Source organism: Hoplias malabaricus, chromosome 6 (assembly GCF_029633855.1).
Source record: "Hoplias malabaricus isolate fHopMal1 chromosome 6, fHopMal1.hap1, whole genome shotgun sequence".
NCBI classification, from domain to species: domain Eukaryota; kingdom Metazoa; phylum Chordata; class Actinopteri; order Characiformes; family Erythrinidae; genus Hoplias; species Hoplias malabaricus.
In genome coordinates this window covers 32,769,218-32,786,143 of record NC_089805.1, presented here as the reverse complement: position 1 = coordinate 32,786,143, position 16,926 = coordinate 32,769,218, and the positions used below count along the sequence as shown (strand labels likewise).

General features: G+C 37.8%; 1 protein-coding gene across 2 annotated transcripts; it reads left to right on the top strand.

Annotated features, from left to right (window-relative positions):
- Positions 1-5,934: 5,934 nt before the first annotated feature.
- Positions 5,935-16,704, top strand: casd1 (CAS1 domain containing 1). 2 transcript variants are annotated; one of them, XM_066675193.1, is made up of 19 exons: positions 5,935-6,171; positions 7,632-7,840; positions 10,080-10,176; positions 10,296-10,416; positions 10,828-10,872; positions 10,989-11,051; positions 11,143-11,187; positions 11,281-11,404; positions 11,497-11,711; positions 11,796-12,209; positions 12,482-12,571; positions 12,656-12,775; positions 12,884-13,040; positions 13,138-13,217; positions 13,351-13,452; positions 13,649-13,789; positions 13,863-13,940; positions 14,139-14,231; positions 14,329-16,704. In XM_066675193.1, the coding sequence occupies exons 1-19, from the start codon at positions 6,119-6,121 to the stop codon at positions 14,590-14,592; spliced, it is 2,511 nt and encodes an 836-aa protein (XP_066531290.1). In that variant the 5' UTR covers positions 5,935-6,118; the 3' UTR covers positions 14,593-16,704. The 2 variants fall into 2 exon arrangements, with proteins under 2 accessions (XP_066531290.1, XP_066531291.1); XM_066675194.1 differs by lacking the exon at positions 5,935-6,171 and having other exon boundaries at positions 7,617-7,840.
- The last annotated feature ends 222 nt before the right edge of the window (positions 16,705-16,926 follow it).

Here is a 16,926-nt window from a genome sequence, read left to right as displayed (position 1 = left end):
TGTGCCAAGTGTGGAGTTGTTTTTCAGGAGTTGGAACTCTTAATGGTTCAGCACACCAAGAGATTTTGTGAAAACTGTTTGGGGATGGCCCCTTCCTGTTCCAACATCACTGCGCACCAGTGCACAAAGCAAGGTCCATAAAGACATGAATTAGCGAATTTGGTGTAGAAGAATATGACTGGCATCAGTAACAGATTCCTGACCTTAACCCGAAAAAACACCTTTGGGATGAATTAGAGCGTAGAATGCGATCCAGGACTTCTCGTCCAACATCAGTGCCTGCCCTTGAATCTGTTATAGCTGCAAAGAGATGCTGATATCCAAGGGTGTAGTATTAGCATGGACGGAGGTGACGTTTCCCCACCAGCGATTATTGAATTGTCAGCATCAATAATTTGATCCCCTCCAAAAAATAATAACAATTATTATTTTAAAAAATAACGATCTGTCAACGTCTCATTAAGCTAAAGGTGCAGAAAGGGTTAAATAACGTTATCTGCTCAAATCCTACCTGTATCACATATGGCCAGTGTGATTGGATGTGCCTTTCCCTGCTCTCAGGTGAGTCTCTGTAGCAGCGCCAAACCTGGAAAGGAAAAATTATGAGTATTACTGTGCATAACTCATAAACCAGTATTACTGTGCAAAACTCAGGTGCATCATGGGTGACACATGGGTGTCAAAAGTGAGTGAGGGTGGCAGCAAAAAAATAAGCTGGACATAAGGCACTATTTTACGACGCTGAAGTTGGTTAGTTATTCGCCAGTTTCCTATTCGGATTCTCTGTTCCACCTTAAATGTTGCAGTAGTTGCATTCTGTCGCCGCTAGATGGCAAAGTATGAACACAACTTCCACACCGTGGAAAAACTACACGTTTAGCTTCATTCCGTGGAAATTATTTAGTTATTTTCAAAGAGTTTCGAAAATCTGAAAGGATCACTGAAGACACAATATAACAGACTGTTAATATCCTGAAAATGAAGAAATTTTACTGTGGATTTTTTTTGTCATGGCCCTATGAACATGGCATGTGAAATGAACATAGCGTGTGGAAACATGAACTTTGGGTATACATTCATGTGAAAATTTAGGACACATCATTGAAAACCTTTGTCTTTTTGAACATATTTAATCATACGGACACATGAGCTTCATTTGAACAGTACTGAGAGATGGAGCTTATGCAACTAAACAAATAAACCTGAAGAAATTACTTATAAACATAAGATGTGAAACAGGGGTAGCACGGTGGTGCAGCAGGTAGTGTCGCAGTCACACAGCTCCAGGGACCTGGAGGTTTGTGGGTTTGAGTCCCTCTCTGGGTGACTACCTGTGAGGTAGTAATGTGTCGGTCGGGAACGAACCGGATCAAAGAGCCGGCTCTTGTAAGTGAACGATGAGAGCCGGTTCCCGTCTAAGACCGAGCCATTTTTTTCTAAGGCTTGTCATTCAACCAATCAGAGAACAACAAGCAAGCTCCAACCCTCCGAGCTGAGACACTTGGTTTTCCTGAATGCCAATCTGCCTTCCAAAAAATAGTTGAAGAAAATGTTAAATCAGTTAAATGTTTGTTGACAGTTGTGGTAGTTTTAATCACTACTGTTGATTGCTGCTGTTTTGCACTTTGCAGAGTATTTGTTTATTTTATTACCCAGAAATGGATGATTATTTAATTTAATAAGCTATTTTGTAATACCTACCTTTTGGGTTCCATTGGCTGTATTTCAGAGTTTACAATTGATTTTTTATTAAGGTGTTTAAATAAAAATACAGTTATTTATACAATTGAATGTGTGAGTGGAGTGAGTTATTACAAGACAGTCATAAAAACAATTCCATCCATTATCTGTAAGCGCTTATCCAGTTCAGGGTCGTGGGGGGTCCAGAGCCTACCTGGAATCATTGGGCGCAAGGCGGGAACACACCCTGGAGGGGACGCCAGTCCTTCACAGGGCAACACACACACTCACATTCACACCTACGGACATTTTCGAGTCGCCAATCCACCTGCAATGTGTGTTTTTGGACTGTGGGAGGAAACCGGAGCACCCGAAGGAAACCCACGCGGACACGGGGAGAACACACCAACTCCTCACAGACAGTCACCCGGAGCGGGAATCGAACCCACAACCTCCAGGCCCCTGGAGCTGTGTGACTGCGACACTACCTGCTGCGCCAACGTGCCGCCCCATAAAAACAATTCGCCATTGTAAAACTATGTATTATTTTTAATATTGAACAATAATATTGTGTCCATATAGTCATGTAAAATGTAGGTAATATTGTTCTGTACCAGTGGAAATAAGAGGTAAAACAACGAGCCATTTAGGAGCCGAAAGAGCCGGCTCTGTATGAAGAGCCGAGCCAAAAGAGCCGGCTCCGCAAAAAGAGCCGAAATTCCCATCACTACTGTGAGGAGTTTGGTGTGTTCTCCCCGTGTCCGAATGGGTTTCCTCCCACAGTCCAAAAACACACGTGGGTAGATGAATTGGCGACTCAGAAAAGTGTCCTTAGGTGTGAATGTGTGTATGTGCGTGTCACCCCGTGAAGGACTGGCGCCCCATCCAGGGTGCGTTCCTCCCTTGTGCCCAGTCATTCAGAGTAGACTATGGACTCTGTATGTCCTATTGAATTTTTATTTTTCAATTGTCAGGTTATTAAGAAGGTGTAATACAAATATAATATCCCAAAGTGTAGTGTTTAATTCATAAATGTGTGTTTGTTTAAACATTGAATATTAGTGTGTATATTCACAATGTCTGGTTATTCCCAAAATTATTATGTTTTTATTATTATGCCATTTTATAGCAATTAGTCAGGTTGCCTGGCAACATATTAAGATAAAAGAGGGCCTTAAATATGAAAAAAAAAATCTGTAAAAAAGACAACAGGAATTTGTGGTTTTCACCCCAAAACACATCCCAAATAGTTAAAGTACCTTAAAAAGCATATATTTTTACATTTATTAATGACGTTTGCTCTGAAGCAAGAACTAGCACAATTTAGGCAGCTTGGCCCAGTGAGGCTAAACAAGGCATTGATAAGATTAAGTGTGCCTAAGCCCTAAAGCTTAAAATGTAAGGAAGTTTATTTAAAGCCATAACCATATAGATTAGATCGTTTCACAATTTTAAACATTTCTATAAAATAATACTCTGATTCAAATGTTGGTCTTGATGTTGGCCAAGATGTGCTCTCAGTTATGTCCTTTATGTCAACAAGGCTATTACTGATGCACTATCAAAAGTGTTACACTTTATGAACCAACTTTTGATGTTTCTTACCTACCATGTTGAAAATCTTTATCATAATCTTCATAGCTCAAGACATGAGAATGTATGAACATAGTTATTTATCATGATTAAGACCAGCTCTCAATAGTTTTGGTCAAAAATGTCTTTTAAATAAACTTCCTTTCATTTTTCTTACTCTGTAAATAGACACAAAGTCATTTAGTCCTTGTGAAGCCTCACTGGCCCAAACCACCGAAGACTGTGTAAGTACTTGCACCCACACTCCATTAATTAATGTTACATATATACATTTTTCTCTTGGTACTTTGATTGTTTGGGATGAAATTTCTATCCACACAAAGGCTTGGCCTTTAAACCTTATACTTGCAAACTTTTATGCCTTGTTTAGCCTCACTGGGAGAAGCTGCCCTGTAAGGCTTTTTTACACAATGTTATTCATATTTAAGGCTCTCTTTTATGTTAAAATGTTGTCAGGTAACCCGACTAATAAAATGGCATAATAATAAGAATATTATAATAATATTGGAAATAACCAGACATTGTGAATATACACATTGACATTCATACAAACATACCTTTATGAATTAAATGAATACATGAATGCAGATTCTTGATAATCTGACAATTAAAACCAACTTCAGGGTCGTAGTTCTCTTACACTGTCGCTTTATCACGGAACAAAATGGGGGGAAAAAAGGGGGGGGTGTAGATTCATTCTGACATCGTATTAAATATAGCTCTCAAATAGCCTATTGATTCGGGCATGAGAGAGAGAGAGAGAGAGAGAGAGAGAGAGAGAGAGAGAGAGAGAGAGAGAGAGAGAGAGAGAGATGGAAATCATCATCCTCTTCACCATTCACGTGACCAATTCCAGTAATAATACTACTCATTTACTAATGTTTACAAAAAAAATACGGCTTAGAATTTCTAAGAAGTGCAGAACGCATTGCCTGTGGATTTTTAAAACACCCACTGAACATTACAATTGCTCTAACCATTTCTTCATAAAGCACATGGCCGAAGTGATTGTAATTACCAATAATCTCCACAAGATGGCGGCCTACGTTTGTGTTTGCGATATTCGGGGCGTGGCTTCAACATGTCCAGAGTTCCAGCAGTTGCTTTTGTTTCTACTCGCCCCACAGTAAATAATAATAATAATAATAATAATAAACAAACGTTCATGTTTATTTCGTCTGTTCACTCTCTTGTCAAAAAATATGAAAATGTACTAATATTTATTTCACATTTATTTCACTTTTTTAATTGAAAGGAAAAATAAACACAATACACGCATTTTTCTAAAATATTTTCCTATATTAACAGCACATATGGCACTCAAGTGTCAAGTGTTCTGGTTAATTTTGTGTAATTTGGTATCCTACAGATCGTAAAAAGAGGATGTGTATGTATAGCGTAGAGTCTCAGTAACACTCGTGTGGGTGCATTGTAACAGGAAAATCTTTTTAACCCTATCTGCAGCTGTATTGTTATATACATTTGTCCACTAGATGGCAATATATTCACTTCTCTAGGGTTAAGCAGTAAGCCCAGTGTACGACTGTCTGTTTTGTCTTGTCCTAATACTTGCTCTAACCCCTAAGGCCTTCCTTGAAGTGTGGAGCCAAACATATTACAGCATTTTACTACACGTTTGAGCAGAATTTTGTTGAGATAATGGATATAATCTTGTAGTCAGTTGTGAAGGCATTTCTATGAGCTTCTCATTTATTTATTATTTATATTAAAAAAAATAAATCTCATCTGTCCAAGAAACCACACCAAAAACTACAGTGGATACATCTGTGTGTGAATGCCTTTCTAACAAGTCTTTACTCAGAGCTTATTCACACCAGAACACTGTGACTGAACTGACCTATGTACAGCAAGGATTTATCAATCATTATTTTATTCTGAACCTTGGTCCTGGTGGGGCATTTGAATTCAACATTCAACCTGAACATTTTAGATATTCCTCTGCTCCCAACACACCTGGTGCAACCAATGAGTCTTTTTACAACCCCTTCCAAAATTGACTTTGGTGGGATGGGGCAGGGCAGAGGCCCACCAGGACCAGGATTGAGAATCACTGCCATAAACAGTCCTAACATGCATGGTTTATACACATTTATATCACTATGGCAATTTAAACAACTCATTTTCCCCTAACTTGACCCAAACCACATCAGTCCTAAACAAAAATAAATGATCCTAGCTACATTTAAAAGTGCTACACACTATTTTATTCCAACACACGTTTGTCAAATACAGAGAATGTTTCCTCACCCCTCACTAGTTCTCCAGTCTGTTTGCACATTGGAAAAAATTCTAGTGTTTGTACACAGCCCTGGCTCAGTAAGTGTTTTGGACCGAAGTGCAAAAACTAGTCCAGCCAGTCAGCAACAGGAGTGTTTTTTACTCATGCACAGGACCGGGAGAGGGGAGGAGTAGGGGAGGAGTAGGGGAGAGTTTGTCTAACTGTATTGCCAAGGAAATAGGACTTCAGAGAGTAAGCTCATTGCAATGGAGTCAGTTTCATCACAATAGCAGAGCATTGACAGCACATCGACAGGAGTTGTCCTCTTGAAGCTTCAAATTGTTGCGTCTTTGCAGTCTGGCTTTGGAGCTGAAGAACTTTGAAGCATTAGTTGTGAGTAGATGTTATTATGTTTGGTAACAGGACGAAAAATAAGGATTAGGGACTCAGAATAGGTGCTTAGATATTTAAGCTAATTAAAGCCACATTCAGTCAAAGACACAGGAAAACGCACCTGCAATCTCCCAATGTCATTGTGCTCCTCGTAAAAGAGAAATGGCAGAGGAATAGCATCTGGAGGCTTCTGGTCTGTCGAGAGACCTCAGAATGTCAAAAGTAATGGAAAGCGATGAGGATGTTCCTCTATCCCTGCTCCATAGGTGGGTAACACTGAACAACATGCTTGTATTTTGTAAATATGAACACATACAGAACTTGATGCCTGCGACATATTTAAAAAAAGGTTGAGACAGTGGTATGTTTACATCACCTTTCCTATAATAACACTGTTTAATTATCTGGGCATATGAACTGGTAAGGTCTTAGGAGTGGAAGTATTGTGGACTCTTGTTCGATACAGGTCCTTATGCTCAACAGTCTGTGGTTGCCTTTGCCTGATTCTCCTGTTCAGGATTATCCATAGGAGACAGATCTGGGCCACAATCAGGCTCTGTCAAAAATTATATAAAGCCATATTTTTGTAGCATGTACAGAATGAGGCCTGGCATTGTCTTACTGGAGTAATCATGGACTTTGCAGGAAAAGATGTTGTCTTGATAGCAGCATATATCTCTTCGAATACTCAGTGTTAGCATACACATTAAGGGAAATTTCTCACATTTGCAAGTCACCCATGCTGTTGTCACTGATGTACACTCCATACTGTAAGAGATGATGGCTTTTGCACCTATCACATATAACCATCTGGATTGGCACTTTTTTTCAATAGCACAGTAAATGTGACACTCATTTTTCATCAAAACAAGCTAAAACACCACAGGACACATTTGAACTGTTTTTAAAACATCAAATATGAGCTTAAATTCAGAGAACTAGCTAATCCACAAAGAATTGATGTATGGATTTCTAGTTACATAATATAGATTAAGGCTGCGTTTCTTAACAACAACAATTTGTTTTTTTAAGTTCTCCCAAGCCCATGTGTCTATATTTCTCATTGTAACATGAGTTTCTTTTGCACTGCGATCTAATTACAAGCTTATTCCACATTGCCGTCCAGCCTTGCACTACACAGACAGGTATATATCCAGGTGTCATGAATAATTTCACAGTATTAAGTATGATGGATGGTAAAAGTCCTAAAGTCTTTGCATTAAAAATGTTCTGTTTGAACTATTTGACAATTGTCTCATGACATCTGGCATAAATCAAGCAATAAATAATAAAGCATCCTGTTTTTGTTTGCATTGTTGAATGCTCATTTTGTGTGCTTTAGAACTGTGACATCAATTTTCTCTTATTTTGACCCTTCTCTTGTTCAGATTTACCAAAACCCGATACATTTGATCAGTGAAAACGTTGCAAATCTTTTATTCGTACAAAATAAAGGAAAAACGTAAGCATCCCTGGGAGTGGAATGTTTGGTTATACATAACGGTTATAAACAGTGGTTTTAAACATGGTCACCCAGGAGAATCCGGTCTATTTTGCAAAACTAATATTTCTCTTAAAAGGTTTTTGTGGTAAATACGACTCTGTTCAAAACTCAGTTTAAAATATAGCTGGTCTATAATTCTACCCGTGTTTTCTTTTTTCCTTCCCTGTCTCTCCTCCTTCCTCACTCCCTCCCTCCCACCACCACCTCTCTGGCGAGGAGCAGTAGCTGTAGACTCGGCTCTGAGGAGAGAGACACCGCCGCTGCTCGTCTGTCTGCTTGTTGTCATGGAGGAGCCAAGATGGCGGTCCTGGCCTACAACCTAGGCAAACTGGAGATTAATCAGTATTTCAGCATCAAAAATGCCAAGCTACTGTCCGTGGCCGCCGTGGTTGTGCTGGCGGTGCTTCATTCCGCCTCTCGGTTTTACGGAGGTAGGTGTAACGGCGCTGAGTAGCGAACTGAGCCCGATGTGTTTCTCTTTAGCAGAAATGGTAATGTTAATGATAGCATGCTAACTGCAGCCTTCCCAGTGTGTGTGTGTGTAGGCAGTCAGGTGTCACTTAACTAGGGTTAGCGCTAGCACACAAAGCGTATTAAAATGTAACCCAGTATAATTTACAGGAAGGTTGGTTTATCTAGATAGATGCTGTTATCAATATATACTTTACAATAATCTACCCGTCCGTTAATGTCGGCGAATGTAGCTAGTGGTCAACGAAATGTGTTGCTAAGCTAATTATTCAGCTGTCTGCTTTGTAATTTGGTTTTTGAAAAGCTGATACATAAAGACTTTTTGTTTCATCTCTACGTTTTACACATGGAAACATATCTAACATTATCCAAGAACACACACAGACGTTTTAAAATCATGCTTCTACAGTTTAATACCATGCCTGTACTATCTTCTTGCATTTTGGTTATTTCACATCCTAAATGATTAGGTTAGAAGTATTAGATCTACCGCCTCTCCAAAGTGTGATACTACAGTACATTTCCGCATTGAAAACTTTAACACATTGGCGTTCCCAAGTGTAAAAATACTTTATGCATCGTTAACAACAGTATCTTCAACTCCTCTCTGTGGGACCACTGTCCTATTTTTAACTCTTCCCTGCAGCAAAACACCTGCCCCATCTTATATTTATCTGATCAGCCAGATCATGGGTGTTATGTTTAATCAAGGGAAATATAAATAGCAATAAAGTAAACCATTATTGATTTTTATCACATGACTATTACTATTTGAGTATCTAACATATACACACAACTCTATTGCCATGCCTTTCTTCAGTTCATATTATAATGTATGCTGTGTATACACTGTTAAAAATAGATGTGCTACAAAATGTTCTTAACGCAATGGCATAGAAGAACAACTTTGTTTCCGTTTAATAATAATAATAATAACAATTTTGGCAATACAATTAAATGGGTGAACAAACCTTAAGATCAAGTGATTGGGATTTTTAAACCTTAAGTTTCTACACAAACATGGGTTTTTATGGAACCAAAAGTGGTTCTTCTATGGCAAAAGACCCTGTGTATCACCTTCAACGGAGTTGATTTGAGAATGATAAAATCTAATTTATCGAAATAGTAATATTGAATACCAAATATACTAATATTTGGTTATTAGTTGCATTTCTCTTGTATGATCCAGTAATGGTTTTAAATAATGTAGGCATAACACTTTTTGAGTTTTCAAACAAATTTATTCCCATATTTTCACCCAACATTAATTTCATAACAAACAAGTAAAGCAGTTGTAATCATCATTTAAAGGAACAGATAGGTGGGCAGTTTCAGTGTGCACTCAGGGTTATTATCTGCTTTAACATTATTATTGTGAATATGTTGGTAACTGGGCTTTGGTCAAAAAAGCATTCTAGTATACATAATAGCATGTCACAATTTAAAGTGCTTTTTTTAATGAAGTATGTCTTAAACAGTAGCATGTGATTTTGGAACACAACCTGGATGTTGTCTAAGTGAACGTAAACTTTCTGTGCCTCCTCTCTCATAAATAGTGTAGTCCTGGCTTGACAGTGTAAACCCATGGTTATTACATTATACTCTCTCTGTTAACACCATATTGTGCAACATGCCAAACTCAGCTTGTGATAAAACATTTAATGTTGGACTATATTGATTTTGGCCATGAGAGGCAACGGATCCTAACTGCAAAGTCCATAACAGAATTATTTAACAACACGAAAGCATCAGCACTCCTAAACCTCCTGACTTCCTGTCAGTAACAACATTTAAGCAACACATATGAACTTAAAAAGATGGCAGCCTCAATGTACCTAAAAATAAAACTTATTAATAAATTAATAACATCATACTACCTTTCTTGCCATGAATGTGGCCCTATGGGCAGATATGGTGTTGAATACAAACTATTAACTAATATTCTCTCTGTTACATTATAACATACATAATGTTGTGTGCTGGGTATTCAGCAGGCTGTTTTGTTATCATACCTTTTAATGTTAGAAAAATGTTGGCTCCTGAAGCCAAATTATATTGTTTCCACTTTTTAAAAAAAGTAAATTATTTTAAAGACATTATACATGTTATTTGACTAAAGATGCATTTATAATTATTAAATACATGTGGGTATGTGTTCATATATTTGTGTTTGAATTCAAAGCAAATTCTAAATTTTAGGCAGTGACACGTGTGACTGGCTCTTATCCAGTGGGCGTTTCCTAGGCGACAGTGTGTGGCAGCCATATGGCTGCATGATGCACAAGTACAAAAGCACGTAAGTCACAAATGTTACACCGCAGCAATACCATATACACTGCCATATGACAGTTAGGAATTGTTAATATGGCTTCTGGGATTTTTGGAAGTTCAAAATCTGTTATTTGTTTCTTGCAGTGAAGCAAAGACATGCCTCAACAGTAAGAAAATAGCGTTTATAGGTGATTCCAGAATTCGACAGCTCTTTTATTCTTTCATCAAAATTATCAACCCTGAGATGAAAGAAGATGGGAACAAGGTTTGTGTCCACTGTTATTGTTACTCTGTTTAGTACATCGGTTTTTGTGGTGTTAGTATGTAAATTCTGTTATTGTATCTGTATATAGTTTACCTTCACCTGTTCATTGAGTGTTGGTCCCTGAATGTAGGATATTTGTCACATAACACAGCAGTTAGCCTCCAGATTGTGTAGATGTTTGGAAAAATACAAGGCATTTATAGCTGCTGATATACCAGTATACTGAAGTAGGGTGATTGTGTTATTACATATAATACGTTAGTACACCATACAGTTACAAACAGTTATTGCATATACATTGCACTGGTTCAAAAATGCTTCATCTAGTTCATTTTTGTAAAAAGCTAAACATTCATTATAGAAAAGTTTTCTTTACATTTTAATGTTTTTTTTTCGACATGACCCTGCCAGCATGAAAACATTCCCTTTGCAGATAAAGAGTCTTCTGTAAATGTGGTAAGTTTTTTTTAAATCTGTTAAATCAGTTTTTCCATTACATTTACAATAGATAAAATAATTGTCACACCAAGTGCTGAGTGGAAGAGAGAAAATCTGACACTTTTATTTCATAGGACTTCTTGTGGTTTGCGGAAGTGAATAATTCCATGAAGGAGCAGATGACATCCTGGGCAGAGGTATAGGAAGATAATTAATTATCTCATTCATTTAAATTTTTGGTAGTGTACCTTGTATAATATATAATGTGTATGGTAATTTTTACCACAGAGGCCAAGTACAAAGCCAGATGTCTTAATCATAGGTGCTGCCACTGTAAGTCCAAAGTTCATCAAATAATTAAAAGGCTAAGTATAGTTTTAGTTGCTCTAAATACTACTAAGTTTTGTTCAACTATTTTTTACACAGTGGTCCATCAAACTGCACAGTGGAAGCAGTGAAACCCTCCTTCAGTACAAAGCAAACCTCACATCTATAGCAGCACCACTGGAGAAACTATCACAGAACAGTGAAGTCTATTGGGTCTTACAAGGTATGTTTCACATGTAGAATAACTAGGAATGTGAAGTCTCCAGATATCAGTAGTGGTTCATTCATTGTTTATATTTGGTTTGTTGCTTTTAGATCCTGTGTATGAGGAGTTGCTGAGTGAAAATCGTAAGATGATCACAAACGAGCAGATAGACCTTTATAATGCAGCTGCAATCAGTGCCCTCAACAACAGCAAGAGAAACACCAAGACCAGGGTAAAGTTCCTAGAAGCCTCCCGACAGGCTGCTATGGAGACCGTCACCCAGTCAATGGATGGGTTGCATCTCCCAGAGAGCACCAGGAATGTGGTAGGTCTTCAGCCCAGACTCTTTACTGTTTGAAATGCTTTTATATACACATACATTTGGCTGGTATTTATGCTTTTCCATTAGGGTGCCATGGTACTGATGAACTCCATATGCAACAAAATGCTGAAGCCCATCGATGGCTCCTGCTGTCAGAGTGTTCCTCCGCTGAATATCTTACAGAAACTGGTTGCTGGACTCTTCTTGGCAGCCGGTGTCTGCTTCCTGGTCCTCAATGCACTGGGCAACAGGCATCGTAAGAGCAGGCCTGATGTGGAGAATGGAGAAGAGAAGAAGCCTGTCACTGCTGCAGTTCCGCTCAACCTAAAGGAAGCATTACAGTCCATCTGCAAAATGGGTTTCATCATGCTCTACTTCTATCTGTGTGACCGAGCTGACATATTTATGAAGGAGCAGAAGTTCTACACGCACTCAACTTTCTTCATCCCACTCATTTACATATTTGTGCTAGGGATTTTCTACAATGAAAACAGCAAAGAGGTAAATGGGAAGTTTTTATTCCAGATCTTTTTTTATTTTTGTAGAATAAGGAGCCGAACCCTTGCAGATCGAACTGGTTTTGAGAATTAAAAGAATAGCAGCTAATCGTTCAATACATGAAGCTGTGAGGCAATGTACCTCAATATTAATGGAATTTTTTACTTAACAGATAAATCAATAAATACATTATATTATCATACATATGAGAATGTTCATCTAGAACGTCAAGCAGTGTCATGTAGCATTTATTTTGTGGGTTTTTGTCTTTCTAGACCAAACTACTGAACAGAGAGCAAACTGACGAATGGAAGGGCTGGATGCAGCTGGTCATCCTAATTTATCATATATCTGGTGCCAGTGCTGTAAGTTCTGTTACAGGCATATTTACTTAGACTTGCATCCAACAGTAATCTTGTCACAGTTCGCCTTGTCTTTGTTCCCCACAGTTTATACCAGTCTATATGCATGTCCGGGTTCTAGTGGCAGCATATCTCTTCCAGACAGGATATGGCCACTTCTCATTTTTCTGGTTAAAGGGGGACTTTGGGCTCTACAGAGTGTGCCAGGTATCTCCATCTGCCACCCATCTATTCTACACACTTACTTCATGTCACCTATTGTTCTACATTAATCCTCATATAAACCACACTAAAGTTGAGGACACTCTCTTCTAGGTTCTCTTCAGACTCAATTTCCTAGTGATAGTTCTCTGCTTGGTCATGGACAGACCGTATCAGTTCTACTACTTTGTTCCTCTGGTTACATTTTGGTTTGTGGTTATCTATGCCACTATGGTTATATGGCCACAGATTCTGCAGAATAAAGCCAATGGTAATGTCTATACAGAAAATCAAATTATTTCTGTTACAGTGGTTTGGTCTTAGTTTTTATGAAAGTAGTGCTATAGTATTGTTTTTGTTTATTTCAGGCAATTGTTTCTGGCACCTGGCACTTTTATTGAAATTGATGGTGTTACTTCTTTTCATATGCTTCTTCGCATATTCACAGGTAGGCTCTTACAACCTTAACAGACATTTGCAAAACACTGTACATCAGTTGAAGAATTTAAAAGCATATGGTTATGCATGATTGGTGTTAGAACAAGTACAACAACAAATGTTTGTCTGTTGATTGTTTCCAGGGATTATTTGAGAGTATTTTCTCCGTGTGGCCTATTTCAAAGCTGTTTGAGCTGCAAGGAAGCATCCATGAGTGGTGGTTCAGATGGAAGCTAGATAGATTTGTAAGATTTCCCCACATTTTTGTTAGAAACGATTTCTCTGAATTGTCTGTTTATAATTATGTATTTAATTAAATAAATCTAAAGTTATTGACAGCATATTGCCTTGTAAAAAATTGTGGCCAAATAATTGCACAGGTATGCAGTAAAACTAAATGTGTCATTTTCATTCTGAATCTCTTTATGCTCTGAATTGCAGGCTGTGATCCATGGGATGCTGTTTGCATTTGTTTATCTAGTATTGCAGAAATGCCAGATTCTGTCAGAGGGTAAAGGAGAGCCCCTCTTCTCCAATAAGATTTCCAATTGCCTGCTCTTCATATCAGTAGTCTCTTTCATTGTAAGTTGGATGCTAGAGTCTTTCTTTTAGTGCTTTTTTTAGATGTGACTTGTAACGTGAAAAATTCTTCCAGACATATTCCATATGGGCCAGTAGCTGTAAAAATAAGACTGAATGCAACGAGATGCATCCATATATTTCCGTTGTTCAGGTACGTCTCCATCTTTCAGTCCTCCTTTCAGTCAGATTCTTGTAATTCCGATCCTCATATTTTGAACTGACCTTGGGAGACAAATAGGGAGCTAAATAACCTCAAATACCTATATAGAATAACATAGAGGTTTTACATTGTAATATTTTTATGCCATGCATTCTTATGGCTCCCAATCACTTCTTTTTCTCCCCTCAGATTCTGGCATTTGTTCTCATCAGGAACATTCCTGGTTATGCCCGTTCCTTGTACAGCTCCTTTTTTGCATGGTTTGGAAAAATCTCACTAGAGGTAAGTTCATATATAGTTAGTAGGAGTAGTTATTCAAAAACAAATGGCAGACATCTTTGAACATTATTTAAGCCCACCTTTAACCTTCCTGTTGCAGCTGTTCATCTGTCAGTACCACATATGGCTGGCAGCAGACACCAAGGGCATCCTGGTCCTCATTCCTGGAAACCCCTCCCTTAACATCATCATCAGCAGCTTCATCTTTGTGTGTGTCGCTCATGAAATTTCGCAGATCACCAATGACCTGGCTCAGGTGGCCATCCCTAAGGAGAATGCCGCTCTGATGAAGAGGCTCCTGGCTGCAGGAGTCTTCCTTGGACTCGTCCTCATGCTGTCTAAGGGAGGGCAGGCAGGTTTCTGAAGAACTATCGCCTTTTTGGAATAAGAAACGACTCAGCCTCAAGTGAGTTGAGCAGTTTGAGCAGGTCTCCCCAGAATTTTGGGTGCGTGAGCTTTAGGGACTGACTCCTTTTCCAGGCTTGTTTCTGGCACTGTGCTGAAGTACTGACTTTAAATGTGACTTTCTTCTATAGGAGAGGCCAGGGGCAAGGCCTGTGATGCAGTAAGGACTCACATTATGACGCTTTGTTTACAATGAATACATTTTATACAGGATATTTGCCGTGGGTGTAGACATTTGCACGCTATACAGAGATTTGACTGAAACATTTTTTCAGATGGGACAAAGACTGATGCTGATCCGTCCATATGTCTTGTAGTACTTATTTGTCGTATGTACAGTATTTAATTATTTAAATTAAGTTTAATTTGTAAAGAGATGTATTTGTCTTGTTTGATTTTTTTTCTCCCCCTTGTTTGTATGTTGTACCCTTCCTTGGACTGATGTGAATGAAATGAAATGAGTTTTACATTTCCCCATCTCATGCTTTAGACAATGCACCATATGCCAGCAACTTATTTTGGAACTTTTTTTCAATGTAAACAACCACTACTGTAAATTATTGTAAGCATTTAATTTTTTTTAGTGATGGTTTCAAAGGTTCTCAATTCTTCTGGACACCTGAAACTTTTATTGATGTCAGAATATGGACAGTGAAGAGTTCACTGCATGAACTACTGAAAAGGATTCTGTGGAACAGTCTTGAATTATTGAACAATGTTTCCCTTCTATTTATTGTCAAAAAATAGAGAAAACCCTGTTTTTCAAGACGACCTGCTGTGGTGTTATAATCATATAAAATGGTAATTGTCAACATTGTGGTGCTGTGCAAGACAAAGAGAACAAGGTCATTCCAGCTGATGAAAGCATTCATAAGTGGATGATGGAAGTATAAATTGACCAAGCTAAGCCCAATGTGTGCTTTGGATTTGCTGATCAATCATATTTTTTATAGCAAAAATAGCAGACCTTTTTATATGTGCATCTCCTGCTGCTTTTATCTTTCTATATAATCCAAAATTCTAAACAAACTAACCCTATTGTATAGATCCTTGCTCCCTAACTACTTATCGTTGCACTGGCTAGGCTGTTTTGACACATTTGGCCGGTTTAAGCATAATTTACGCTTCAGTATCTCTTAAGAAACAAAATGATCACACGCAGAGCAGCATTTTGAGAATTTACATATATTACCTGTTTTTAATGTTTATAACTGTTTTATTGGAATCAAAAGTGTTTCTCGATAGTTTGATAACTGCACTGCAAGACAGGTATGGGAAATAAGTCATTAATATAAACATGGAAACTCAATGTACAAATCCATGCTCAATTTTTTTTTTTTCATCAGTTTTCAACATCCTTGATCATGGCTTTTGAACTGTAAGGAGAAATCGCCAGTGCAGTCATTCAATGTTTTTTGCTCTTTGCTGATTTACCTTAAATTTCCCATCTTGAGTTTGGTCGATACAGCTTTAAGTGCTTGTATTATGAAAAGCCTATAAAGTATAAATGGATTTGCATATTGAGCGACGGAAACATAATCCAATCCTCCTCTGAGATCCACTGGGTGGAAATAATGTGACTGGTCCTAGCTGCAAACGTTTGACATTTGAAATATGGAAAGTTGTATTATAGCTTCTTTTCATTGTAGTGTCATTTTAACATTGCAGATTTAAATCATCTGCTCTATTGTAGTGTCTTCTTCCATTATAGGAAGACAAAAATCTTGCTAAAAGCAAATAAAATTTTCTGAGGAACTACAAGTTTTATTTTCTAAAGTGGACAGTGGCATTTGAGCTAAACAGCAGATCCAGCTACATTTGAGAAATACAATCCACTTCACTGCTATGATGAACCAACAGACATTTATCCTATTGTAAAAGTTTGAATTTTATTTTTTTAAGGCTTCTTTTGTGTGTACAAATCTGTTTTGTATTGTTGAGTTTGGTCTTGTTTAAAGACACATTTCATACCCCAATGCCTCATTACAGAACTGATGTAAATATATTTTGTTTGTTCCAAAATGTGAAAAATATAAATGTCAATTAAGAAATTGTTGTAGAGTCATAACTGGTTACAGACAAGTTGCTGAGCTGTTTTTTTTTTTTTTTTTTTTTGTGTCAGCAGACTAACTCTTCCAACATCAATTCAGTTTACACATGAACACACTCATGAAACCAAGAGTACTTATTTACATTGTTTTAAGTATTTGTTTGTCAAATACATCTTTAATAATGTGAGAGCAAACTTCAATATTCACTAAACATTAAACAAATACACCGTACAGAAACATGA

Bases quoted from the DNA above. Each gene is read 5' to 3' on its own strand.
- casd1 (XM_066675193.1), top strand. From the start codon at position 6,119: ATGTCAAAAGTAATGGAAAGCGATGAGGATGTTCCTCTATCCCTGCTC. The intron at 10,177-10,295 runs GTAAGTCACAAA...TGTTTCTTGCAG, and splicing joins ATGCACAAGTACAAAAGCAC to TGAAGCAAAGACATGCCTCA. The intron at 12,210-12,481 runs GTAAATGGGAAG...TTGTCTTTCTAG, and splicing joins ACAATGAAAACAGCAAAGAG to ACCAAACTACTGAACAGAGA.